Genomic DNA, 12,989 nt, shown 5'->3' on the forward strand with positions numbered 1-12,989 from the left:
GTTAAGCTTCAGGCTTTCGAGCAGCAGTTCAGCTGAGAGCCATTCGGATATGAGGACACAGAGGCTCCCAGTCTGAGGAAACAAGATCAGCTGAGAAGATGGACAGGTGAGGTTAGCTGTGGCTTGTTCTGTTTCTCTGACCTTCCAGCATTTCACCCCAATAACTGGCCACAGGTTTGATTTCATTAATAAGACTCTTTAAGATTCCTGCTACAGCCCAACACACTGGGGTGGGGCCCAAGCAGAAATCAATTTAAAAACTTTTGTATACAACTATTGCTATATATATCATGTGACATAATTTCAATCATTCTGAAGTGAACAATTCAGTAGCATCTAGTGATTTCACAATACTGTGTAACCATGACACCCATCTAGATGGAGAGCCTTTGTAACTTTCAAAAATAAAGCTCTGTGCCCATTGGTAAGCGTTGTCTTCCTGCTCAGGTTCCCTAGCTTCATTCCTGGAAGCTGCTGGTCTGTCTAACTCTATGGACTCGCCTGTTAGGGATATTTCCTGCAAGCAGGGTCATATCTTGCATGCTCTTAAGATGGTCACTTCATCTGGGTGATCACAGTGGCCCCTCTAAGGGCAGATAGGTTGCTGTGCTTCTCCCTAAAAACTTCCAGTTCCATTATTAACAAACTACTTTACAACATCAACAACAAAACATTCATAATTTCTTTCCCCTTACAATCCATCTGATAGTAACAATCCAGATGTCTCTGTAGTCTCTCAATTTCTAGACCTGTATAGATTTCTTTAACTGTCATGTCAAAATCAACTTAATACCTGTATATGAAGTAAATGCTCTTTCTTCTGGATGATGGTTTCTGCCTTTTCCCACATGTTTCCTACCTTACCACCACAGCCATCCATCGGAATCCTCCAGACAAGCTCCCTTTTTCCTCAGTCTTTGATACTGCCATTCTGAACATTTCGTGGATTGCTTGGGTATTTTACATTATTGGTCTTTCATTAGGATAGATTTCCAGGTGGTATTCTTGAGACAAAAGCACTACTTTTAAAGAAACAAAACCTACATTGTTTCTCATTAATGAAATTCATGTTTGTTCCAATCATGCTCTCAAAGAACATTTGACAGTCTAGGCAAATAAAGATCGGCTCACAGCAGTTTCGGCATCATGCATATGTGAGGGGGGGCAGGAGGGGTGCAGGGGGGCAGGAGGGGTACAGGGGTGCAGGAGGTTGCAGGGGGGCAGGAAGGGTGCAGGGAGGCAGGAGGGGTGCAGGGAGGCAGGAGGGGTGCAGAGGGCCGTCACTTGCTTGTGGGGCAGGTGGTTTTTTGGTCTTTTTAATGGGTTTTGGGTCTGGGATAATTTTCATTGTTTAGGGGGTTGGTTACAAGTTGTTGTCAAGGGTTACGAAAAAGGCTAAGCAAAGGAGATTAGATTTAAGGTTCTTGTTTAAAAAAAAAAGAGAAGGAAAGAAGAAGAAAAAGACAATTACTAGCTTTAAATACTTTACATTGGATTGGATTGTTTTATATTGTATACAAATTATATATATACTGAAATTGATATTGTTAAAAAATGCTATATGTATATTTCTAATTGTACTTATACCGTTCATTTAACAATGCAATTTTCTGATCCTTGAATGTTATTATTACCAACTATTAGGATATAAAGAAATGAAAGTTAGTAGTTAGACATTACAATAGAACTTGTAGTCATATTAGATATGTTTTAAAAATTGAGCAGATATATTTTAGACAGGTCATCTTCAAACCCTTCAGAGATCTACAGAATATGGCATTTAAAATGTTTTTTTTTTTTTTTTTTTGATGGTTAAAAAAATTTGGGTTTATTGTTTTTGCTAAACAATACTAAAAAAAAAAAAAGTTTTTTCCATTTTGAAGGCAGGGCTTGAATTATTTAATTTTGATCCATTTATTTAATTAAAAGAAAAAAAAAGGGAAAAGAGATCATGGCCAAAAAAAATTAGCCCCACCCTACCCCCAAAGCTCTAGCCAGTCACATGAGCATCACCCACGTCCCACTCAGTGCCTGATATTCAGGTGGTGGCACTCTGCCCCATGAGACTGCCCTGGAGGTGCAGGGGCAACAAGTACCAGTTTCGGCTCTCAGCAGGTTAGTCAAACCAGGCAAACTGGGGGGTTCAAGTCCAGAAATTCTTTCCAGGTTTTCTGCCCATTGGCTGAGCACATACAAACTGTTATTAGCTTGTAAGATTTCGGGGGTAGGGGGGGCAGAAGAGGAGGAGGATGGGAGGAGAGAAACTAGAGGTTATTCAAGCTTTTCCTGGGCTCTGGACACAGACTTAAGAAGGTCAGGGAGATCGAGTCCAGGTTTCTTAGAAGAGAAAATCAGCCCAGTGGAGAAGAGCTGAGATGTGCCATGCCAGCCAGTCCTCCTGCAGAGGCACAGGGAAGGGGCGGCCGACTCCCAGTGGACAGTGAGAGTTGTCTAGTACCATGAAGACAAAGGCAGAGGGAGTCCTGCGGCTGGGACCAAATGTGAGACAGGTACACACAGTCAAAGACCAGAAAGCCCTTGGGACCCTCAGGTCAAATCCCGTCTGCACACTGGCTCTGCAGGGCTGCAGGAGGGCCTCACTGTGAACTAAGTCAAGTTAATCGTCGGGCTCCGGGTGGGAGAAAGGACAACATATTTTTGTTTTCAGAGGGATGAGGTGGGAAGAGTGGCCATGATCTAGTAAAAAGAGACCTGCAAGAAGCAGAAAATACTTAGAGAACATTTTAATATATATTTCCATATATATATTTAAAGTTAAGAAAAATAAAACTAATTCAAGCCATGCCCTGTGCAAAAAAAAAAAAGAAAAAAAAAGTCAAGAAAAAAAATGAAAAATGTAAAGTGAGACCTCTGTCTTCTGCTCTGGTCTCAACTTCAGAATCACAGTCAGCTTGTTACTTTTATTTTGGAAGAAAAGATGTAAAAGTTTCTTTCAATCATTCAGAAGGCAAGTATATCCACTTAGAAAAACAGAATGGCAGAACAGACTAGGACAGGAAAGTCACAGGTGAAGGGCAGTGGGAAGGAATTTGCAAAAATAAAACTAACAAGATGACTGTTCCAGAAGGGGCTGTGAAAAGGACATGGTGGGCCGAAGTCCGTTAGTCAAGTAATGATTCAACTTTTAAATTATTCTCTTGTTCTTTTTTTGTTGGGTGTTTGTTCAAGTCTAGGTTTTTTTGAAACACTGGCTCTTTCATAAGAGTCAGCAGGAAATATAGGATCCCTTCCCTCCCCCGGCCTGCCTCCGCGGAAGCCACCACCACCATCTCTGTGGCTGGATGCTGGAAGAGTCCTCCATGTTTGTGGACTCAGGATGACAGGGCAGCCTCCTTCTGTGGTTGTTGAGCTTGTGAACGCTGCAGTATCTTTTGGCTTTCCACATCTCTAAAATGTTTTTCAACTATTTTTCGTACATGGCTCAGTGCGCTCCCCTCTTTGCCTTTACAATTTTCCACTTGATATGGGGGTGTGATAACAACTTCTTCCATGACTACAATGTTTTTTTCTTGCCATTTACAGTCTTTAATGGTCTTGTGAATGGTCTGGAAGAGCTGCTGGCCCTCCAGGGAGACGCCAGCGCTGATTGCATAGGCCTGGCTCAGCTTCTCCTCCTTCTCCGTCCGTGCTTTGCTGGCAAGCTTACTAACATTGAGTGAAGCTAGGGGAGGAGGGGTTTCTGTTCGATCATTATTTCCACTTCTGAAACATACTGTAAATTTATAAGCAAGATGTCTGCATGGTTGGGCTTTCCACTGGAAGAGGGACATTTTAGAGCCAGCATTTTGGACTGGTAGTCGAAGGCTACCACCTCGCCCTGCAGCCGCTGCTCCTGGCACGTCCGGCACGACACCTGGCTCCCAACGCTGAAATACTCGTTCGGAGGAGCCGCCATCTTGGGAGAGCAGCCGCGGCCGGCGGCGGCGGCGGCAGCAGCGGGCGAAAGCCGGATTAAAATGTTTTAATAACTTAGAAAATTTTTCTTTTTTTTGTTATGACTATGAGACATGTCGGCTCCTGGCAGTACCAATCTACTTCAGAGAAAATATGGGCATTGAAGAAACTGCATATGGAGTTAACTTTCACTGTGGCAAAAGTTAGCCACTGGACAACAAAGTATCCTTGAATCAACTGCTGACAAAATGGACAGACAGGACATGAAACAAAGGACTACTGATTCTTGCCAAAACAAGTGTGGTTATGGCTTTATCAAAAGGCATCTTCTGAGGCCAGGACAATATGGCACCATCCCTGAAGTGGCCTTCGCAATTCGGAAAAGGTACAGTGCCCTTTTCTTCGAAGGCAGCTAAACAGACAGTGGGCCGATGGCTTCTGATGTGCAATGGAACAGCAGCTGAAACAGTTATTCTTGAAGAGTAACTAAGCTCACGCCTCTCAATAGTAGACTGGCATTTGATAGAGGGATGTGGAGAAGAATGGGATGCTGAGATGAAGCCATATATACACAGCCAAGAAGAATGGACAGTTGAATTAAAAAACCATCAACAATTTCCAGAATTTAAAATCCTGAATCATGACATGACACTAGTGGAATTCAGGTGTTTCTGGTACATGGACTGCTCTCACCCAATGTGAGGTTGAACTGTTGACCTTGTGTACATCCTACTTCACAAATGAGTCTGTCAGATATGCTAAGCCTATAGGCTGAAGATGATGCCCCAGCATTGCAGAGAAACCTCAGGTGACTGTCCAGGCAGCTGGCTGTTTCTGTCAACTCACAAATTTTTTGGAAGTTGCTTGCATGCACTTTCTGTTTTTATTTTTGTTAGCTAATATTATTTCCTTCTTGGGTCTCTGAGGGAGTTGAAGATTAGTTAGTTATAGTTGAAGGTTAGTTAGTTATAGTTGAAGATTAATTAGGATAGAAATTAGATACATTTTGGACTTAGCAAAATAGGATAGATAATGAAATTATTTTCTCTGAATTTGTCAAATACAAATGGACTAGACATTGTTTAGACATTTATTACTTGTATATATTGTATATAGTCATTGTACTTTTGTATATAGTTTTTCTTTTGTTAGTTATAACCTTTTTCTCTTTTTTCCTTTTTATTAAAATAGAAAAGGGGAAATGTGGTGGTATTTTACTTGTCCTGAAATGTGATTTTAATTGTATGTTAATAAATAAAGTTGTCTGGGGGTCAGAGCTATTAGAGCCATAGCAAGTGCATGGCGGCGGTGGTGCACACCTTTAAGGACCTGGAGGGTGGTACATTCAGGCAGTGACGAGGCAGTCACATATTTGGGTTTACAACCAATGAGAAGGCAGAACAGCTAGACTATATAAAGACACACACAGGAAGTAGGTCCCTTTTTTCGGAGAGCTCTCTTGGCTGAAGAGGATCCCTGAATCAGGAAGGGTGAGGCTTTTAGCTCTGACCTCTTGGCTTTCTTCTCTGAATCGGCTCTGTGTTTCTTATTTAATAAGACCATTGGTTACATCTACACTTGCTGGTATTCACAATGTGTTCTGTGATTTATGCACTTCAAAGTCCAAATTTTGAAGTTCTTGCCACAACCTCTTCTATGATCAGAATGAAAGGGCGGAGGTGTTTTCTCAGCAGGATGGCCTGTGCCAGGAGAACTCGTGTTTCCATTTACCTGCCCCCTGCTAGTGAGGCCACAGGCTGCAACCATCACAGCCCAGTAAGGAGGCTCTTCTAGCATGATGGCTTGGAGTCATTTTATAACATCGTTAAGTCCACTGAAGAGTTGTGGGAGAGCACAGAGCTGATGTTGCAAGAAGTCATTCATGAGACTCCAATGTTGGGGGGCGCGGGGGAAGGTGAGGCTACAGATGAACAGCATCAGGGAATCATGCCACCATTCAAGAACACTCAGGATCTGTGCCACTGAGCAAGTGGACTAAACGTTATGAGAAGTTATTCTTATGTGACAGGCATGATGAAGTCACCTTTGACTTGGATGCACTTACTGTACCAGGTTCCCTGACAGCACACAATGCTTGATTTAGTGGGGGCCAATGGAGGCCATGAGCCAGTTACAATTCTGTTTTGGTCAGGATAAAATTTAGATAAGGGAGGATGTCGTTCAGCATTTACGCTTTAAGCATTTATCCTGAAATGTGTGGCCAGTGACTGTAGGCTATGTTCATCAGGTAAGGGGAAGATACCAATCAAAGAATTTCAAGCCTATCTGCTTCTGGCCAGAGTTCCCAGAATTATCATGGAGACCTTAGACGTTACAGTGTGGAATTCAGTTTCACAGATTTCCTGGATCTAGAGGTAAACCAGATGACATCAAACCCCGACTCAATTTCAGACTCCCATGTGGGTCTCCCCTTCCAGCCGTTTGGCGCTTCTGCAGTGGGTTTCTTCCATCTCTTGGTTCCTCTCCTCCACAGACAGAGCTTGTTTATAGCAGTGGGTTACCATGGTGATGGCTTGCCCCCCCCCCGCCCCCGAACCTATTGGTCCTTGTATCCTCTGTAGGTAATAGCATCTTGACTGGCATATCATCAATAAAATAATATTTTCCTTACACAGCTAATTTATAACTGCCTGAGCACACAAATCATATTGATTTTGGTAAAAGACAGAACTCATCTTTATAAACCATTGATATTAAATTTTTTTTTTTTTTTTTTTTTTTTTTTTTTTGGTTTTTCGAGACAGGGTTTCTCTGTGTAGCTTTGCGCCTTTCCTGGAACTCACTTGGTAGCCCAGGCTGGCCTCGAACTCACAGAGATCCGCCTCCCGAGTGCTGGGATTAAAGGCGTGCGCCACCACCGCCCGGCTCTAAATTTTTATTTTAGAAATTGATTTTGTAACTGATAGCATATAAAGCAAAACACTTTACTTCAGTTAATCTTTGTCTCATTTTATTAAAGATAACAATGAAAAAGCCTTTTAATGGCCTAAGACAATCTGTTTGTGGTACTATCACAGAGTACCATACACTGGGCAATTTATAAAGAACAGCATTGACTTCTCATAGTGTTCAAAATGGACAAGTCCATGTGCTGGAACCTCATGAAGTCTGTTCCTGCCTACACATGGGGGACAATGCTCAGAGGACCTTTCATGAGAGCACCTGGTCCCTCCACAGTCCATCTCCTCCTCAAGGTGTCTTACCGTGACTACACTGACCACTTCTGAACTCACAGCACACAAGGCCTTCGCTAGATCACATGTTACCATACACACAATTACACACTCACAGCACACAAGGCCTTCGCTAGGTCACACGTTACCATACACACAATTACACACTCACAGCACACAAGGCCTTCTCTAGGTCACACATTACCATACACACATTTGCACACTCACAGCACACAGGGCCTTCATTAGGTCACACGTTATCGTGAACACAGTTTTGAAAATGCTGGTAAGCAAGTTAAAGAACGCTGGCCAGCATTGATGCGGGAAGGACTCCTGGGTCACTTGCCAATCTTCCTATCCTCATCTTTGTTCGAGGCTGGTTCTAGAGCACTAGTGTCACATTTCTTGGAGGACAGTGGAGGTTACACTTGTCCTGAGATAGTTGAGATCACAGTTATCTCTGATCCTCAGCTCTTGAATCTGAGAAGTAGCCAGTGTGAATGCAGCGGGAGTCCCACTACTCACACCCCCGCTGTGTTTCTCTCCCCACCATTTGTGGGGAATTGCAATTTGCAATGATAGCCACCAAAGTTACTGCCTAAGCAGACCAGGAAATGCCACCCTCACGCCAGCACATCTGGAAACTTTTTGAAAATGTAGATTTTATTATTCAGGTATGGCTACACATGGCAGGGCAGGAAGCAAGGGACTCAGAGGCCAGGTTTGTTCTTTTTACGGTAATTAGCTCTTTCAGGGACAGAGAAGATTCTAGTAAGAACTGCACCAATTTCATTTCTGAATACCAAATTACCTCCCACCTGGCCCCATCTCTTCAAGGTTCCAACACCACACTGGGGACAAAATTTGTAGTAGTGAGCACTGGGAGATACTCAAGCCACAGTGCCTTGAGACTCTTGACTATAATGAAACAGACACTCCCGTGTTCCAGTCACGTGGCAGAGCAAAGCTGGCAAGAAGAAAGGGAAGTGTCATTAGTCTAAGGCCAGTCCTAAAGGTGACATTGATCAACCACAGCCAAGACTCACATAAAGCTTCCCTGCAGCCACAATGTGTGTAACCCAAAGCATCCTGCAACCCTGTTGTCACCTTTAGAGGGGCTCTGGTTCTTCATTCCTGTTAAGAATGTAGTTTGCTGGACTAACCTAGGTGTCTACCACAGAATAGATAAAGAAAATGTGGTTTATATACACAATAAATTTTTGGGGGGTTGGTTACATAAGTTTATATATATGAAATTTGCTGCATCTCCAAGGCCATGAACTATGGCATCATGAATAGCAGCCAGATACTAGAAGCATCACCATTCAGCCGGGCGGTGGTGGTGCACGCCTTTAATCGCAGCACTTGGGAGGTAGAGCCAGGCGAATCTCTGTGAGTTCGAGGCCAGCCTTGGCTACCAAGTGAGTTCCAGGAAAGGTGCAAAGCTACACAGAGAAACCCTGTCTCAAAAGACAAAAAAAAAAAAAAAAAAAAAAAAAAGAAGCATCACCATTCATCACCAGGAATCTGTCCAAAGAAACCACAGCAAATCCACACAACCAAGCTACTGGAGGAAGAAAGTTCTTTACCACCATGAGAATTACAAGAACATATTATTAAATAGCATAAACAAGGAGCCAAGGGACAAGATTTATCATTTTCTGAAACCTCAAGGCCCACCCACACACACACCTCTGTCAACAAGACCACACCTCTTACCCCTTCCTAACAGTTCTACCAACTGGGGACCAAGTTGCTGTGGGATGTTCTGTATGGCAAATGTGTTGCTCTGATTGGTTAGTAAATAAAACACTGATTGGCCAGTAGTCAGGCAGGAAGTATAGGCAGGACAAGGAGGAGAATAAAGCTGGGAAGTGGAAGGCTGAGTCAGAGACACTGCCAGCCGCCACGATGACAAACAGCATGTGAAGATGCCGGTAAGCCACGAGCCACGTGGCAAGGTATAGATTTATAGAAATGGATTAATTTAAGCTGTAAGAACAGTTAGCAAGAAGCCTGCCATGGCCATACAGTTTGTAAGCAATATAAGTCTCTGTGTTTACTTGGTTGGGTCTGAGCGGCCATGGGACTGGCAGGTGAGAGAGATTTGTCCTGACTGTGGGCCAGGCAGGAAAACTCTAGCTACACAAGTATTTAAACATATGAGCCTATGTGGGCCATTCTCATTCAAACCAACATGTCAGGCGTTCTAATTTTCAGTGGTAGATATAATTGGACCCAATGCACCTATGAGGAAAACATTCTCATCTTCATTTCACAAGTAAATAAACTAAAGCATGGAAAAGTTAAGACGTCTTTCCAGGGCCATAGGCCTTTTCTTTAACAACTTTACTGATGTATATTTTGGAACTATTAAGTCAAGTGTATAATTCAATAACTTTTAGTTAGCACACAAAAGATATTTTTTAAAGCTTTTAAAAGATTTATTTATTTTATGTGTGTGTTTTGTTTCCATGTATGTATGCGTACCACATGCATGCCTGGTCACCTTGGTCATCATACAAAGGCTGTATATCATCCTGTATGTGAGACACAGTAGAAGGAAACTCACTGGGGGACACGGAAGACCAACTGGAGGAGGAGGGAGGATAAAGGGACAGAGGCAAAGGAAGATATGGCCGACATACAGCTAAACAAAGCAGAACAAAACAAAACAAGAATGTAGCCTGCTTCTCACAGACCTCCTAAGACCCCAAGTGAGAATCCCAGTCACACTATGTGAACGCCAGTGACTACCATTATAAACAACTGAGTTTGTGGCACTTTGCTACATAGCAATAAAGGAAAATGAAGATAAATTGCAGCCTTCATCGGTGGCGTGCACTGAATTGGGTCCTGGTGTCCACAAAGTGAGTTCATTGGGGAAGAACTGGTGGCAGTCAGTTCCAGCACAGAAGAACCAGTGTGCTCTGAGGTTCGCCATGAAGATAAAGAGCTAGAACTGGGTGTTTACGTTAGGAGTCCCACTGCACTAACTACAGGGCTACATTTAGCTTTGAGGTTTAAGGGCAGTGTGTTGTGGGTAAAGACACGAGAGGGCCCAAGGACCATCTTGAAGTCAGGCTCTGATGGAGGGCCACCAGCAAGGGCTGCATTCCCAGTCCTCTCTGTACAGCAAGCAAGAGCTGTTTGTGTTGGACAATTTCTATAAGTTCATACCTTCAGTCAACATCTTTCCAAATCACAACAGAGCAAAGTATTCTGGTGCAATGGAGTGCTTATGAAGTAGAAGCACCTACAAGATCTAGGGCCTCATAGGAAGTCACTGGGACATGGGAGCTCATCCTCATTAACTGGTCAATTCCACCTGATGGCTTAGGTCAAGTCAGCCTGGATTTGGTTCTGAAAGAACAAACTGTTACATGTGAACCTGGACCCCTGAATCCTCCACACACTGTAGTGCCTGCCACCCTACAGTGTCCGAGATTCAAATAAGGATGGCCCCCAGAGGTTCATATGTTTGAGCATGTGGTCCCCCATTGGTGGCTCTTTGGAGAGAATTAGGCAGTGGGCTTGGAGGAGGTGTGTTACTAGGTGATAGATTCACAACACGCCCCCACAGCTGGGCATGTCTGGCGGACCTAGACACTTCTGCATATTCAGTTCCGGGTCAAAATAGCCATTTCCGGGCCAAGGCGCCTCGCATGACCAGGACCCCGTGGCTTTGCATGGTTGTGTAAGAGCGCACAATGCAACCATGTGATCTACGTGCATACATGGAGTATCCACATGGACCTGTGTATGCATGCGCCACCCACCCTTTATAAGCCGGTGCCATATTCCCAACTTCTTTCTTCTCCACGCACGTGTCTCTTCTGCAGGCCTGAGCACACCTGTCTGTCTCTCTTATCTTAATAAAACTCTTGTTAGTGGATTGTCGTGTTTCGTGACATTTCCTCGCAGAGTAAGAGCGCCTCCAAATAACTAACACTGGGGGTGGGCTTTGAGATTTCCAAAGACTTGTGCCATTCCCACTTAGCTCTCTCACCTCCATTTTTGGATCAAGACATGAGCTCTTAGCTATCAGGCCTTGGCTGAGTCAGTGCTGGTTCTGGTTTCACTGGAGGCAGCAGCAGGGTGAATTAACTGGCTAGAAGGAGGCCAGGTGAGGGAAGGTCCCCTTCTTCCCTGTGCTCTTCCGTTACCAGGCGGCTACTACAAGACCCCACCCACATGGTCGGTGAGTCTTTCCACTTCAGTTGAGGCAATCAGGACAATTCCTCTATGGAGGCTTCCTGCTCAGTGGCTATAGATTGTGGCAACTTGACATTTGAAACTAAGCAGTATCTACCTGTGTCATATTTTTGCTTGCCAAGAGAACAGCATTTACACACAGTGGTGTACAGAAAATATTTTCAGTGGATTTCTTCTTCACTCTATTTTGAATTGACTTGAACGTTCCTGTGTGTGTGTGTGTGTGTGTGTGTGTGTGTGTGTGTGTGTGTGTGTGTGCGCGTGAGTGTGTTTACATGCAAATAGAGTCCAGAGAATAACCCCAGGTGCCAGGAATGTCTCAGGATCCTCAAGCCATTCATTCGTTTGTTTGTTTGTTTTCTGAGGTTCCCACAGACTTGGAGCTCACTGATAAGGCCAATGAGTCCTAGGGTTCTATCTGCCTGTCTCTGCCTCCCCAGTGCTGGGATTATAAGCATATATGACCTCATCTCACTTTTTCTATGTGTGTTCTGGGGATCAGACTCACACTTGCAAGGCAGAGACATACTGGCTGAGCTACCTCCCCAAACTTCAAATTGATTCTTCTTCTTTTTTTTTTTTTTCTCACAGATTTCCCATGAAAGTGGTTTTCTTTCATCAAAGAACCCAGTGGTTGTTACTATTTGGGCATCAGTTTTACAGACCAGTCTTCCCTAATTTAACCCCTAGCTTTCATTCACACAGGTCAATTTACATACGATGCTGACTGGCCACACAGCTTCGCATGACAAAAGCTCTCTGGTGCACTTAATTCTTTCATCCACTCACCACTGAACCATGATCTCAGGTGAAACAGGAAGTTCCCAGTGTGTGTCAGCCCTCTGCCCTGTCAGCTGCTCTGTAGAGCTTGAACACTCCTGGCTGTGGGGAAGACCCTGGGAGGACCCTGGGAGGAAACAATGTGAGCTGAAGAGGCTTGCTTTTCCTTTGCCCACCCCCACACACAACCAAAGCACTGAACAGCCCCCTCTGAAGTGACCTCTCAGCACACATGGTTAGGATCTGAGCTGGATGTTTCCAGGTTCTTGACTCTTGACTAACAAAAAAATGATGGATCACACAGATTGCTAAATAGCAAGGGAACTTGATTCCAAAGCAAAGAAATGGTGCAGATCAGGTACCCTGTCCAGAGTGACATGAGTCAGGCACACGGGCCTCCAGCATCGCTTGGGACTTCCTTTCACAGGTTCAGGAGGAGTCTGGTGACTAGACCCTGTTTTTGGATGGTTCTCAATTTTGACTCACAGATTTGGGCTTTGTAGACCTTTGCTCACTGCTAATGTCCCTTCCCATGATTCATCTGATTTTAATTATACACATGCCCAATTATGAATAAACATAAGATGATAAATAGGAGAGTCTCCCCAAAAGCTCACTTTGAAGACGTATTTTGCCATATTGTGTGTGCACCCAAAACAGTTTAGGCCAGATTGGTGCCCTACCTGTCATACTCAGATATGATTAGAAATAGATATGAATGCAAACTGTCTATATTTTGTGGTTGTTGAGAAAAGGAAAAATTGATTTCATTGTTAAGAGAGGACTGAATGCGTAGTATACACAGGTAAGTGTCTCAGGTTGCCGAGTGCATTATTAGGAGAGGAGTGTGTGCAAAGCCCATACCAAGTGGAGTCCCAGGCTGCT

The 12,989-nt window shown here is 43.8% G+C and overlaps 1 protein-coding gene across 1 annotated transcript; it reads right to left on the bottom strand.

Moving 5' to 3' along the window:
• Nucleotides 1-1,863: 1,863 nt before the first annotated feature.
• On the bottom strand, nucleotides 1,864-3,958 carry LOC128103305 (protein LSM12-like). Its single transcript, XM_052727567.1, is given in 2 exon segments — nucleotides 1,864-3,715; nucleotides 3,718-3,958. Coding segments are annotated over 2 exon segments (582 nt in total). The 5' UTR covers nucleotides 3,917-3,958; the 3' UTR covers nucleotides 1,864-3,332.
• Between the last annotated feature and the right edge of the window lie 9,031 nt (nucleotides 3,959-12,989).

The sequence above is a fragment of the Peromyscus californicus genome, unplaced genomic scaffold (assembly GCF_007827085.1).
Source record: "Peromyscus californicus insignis strain IS unplaced genomic scaffold, ASM782708v3 Scaffold_8__1_contigs__length_139910024, whole genome shotgun sequence".
Lineage (NCBI taxonomy): Eukaryota > Metazoa > Chordata > Mammalia > Rodentia > Cricetidae > Peromyscus > Peromyscus californicus.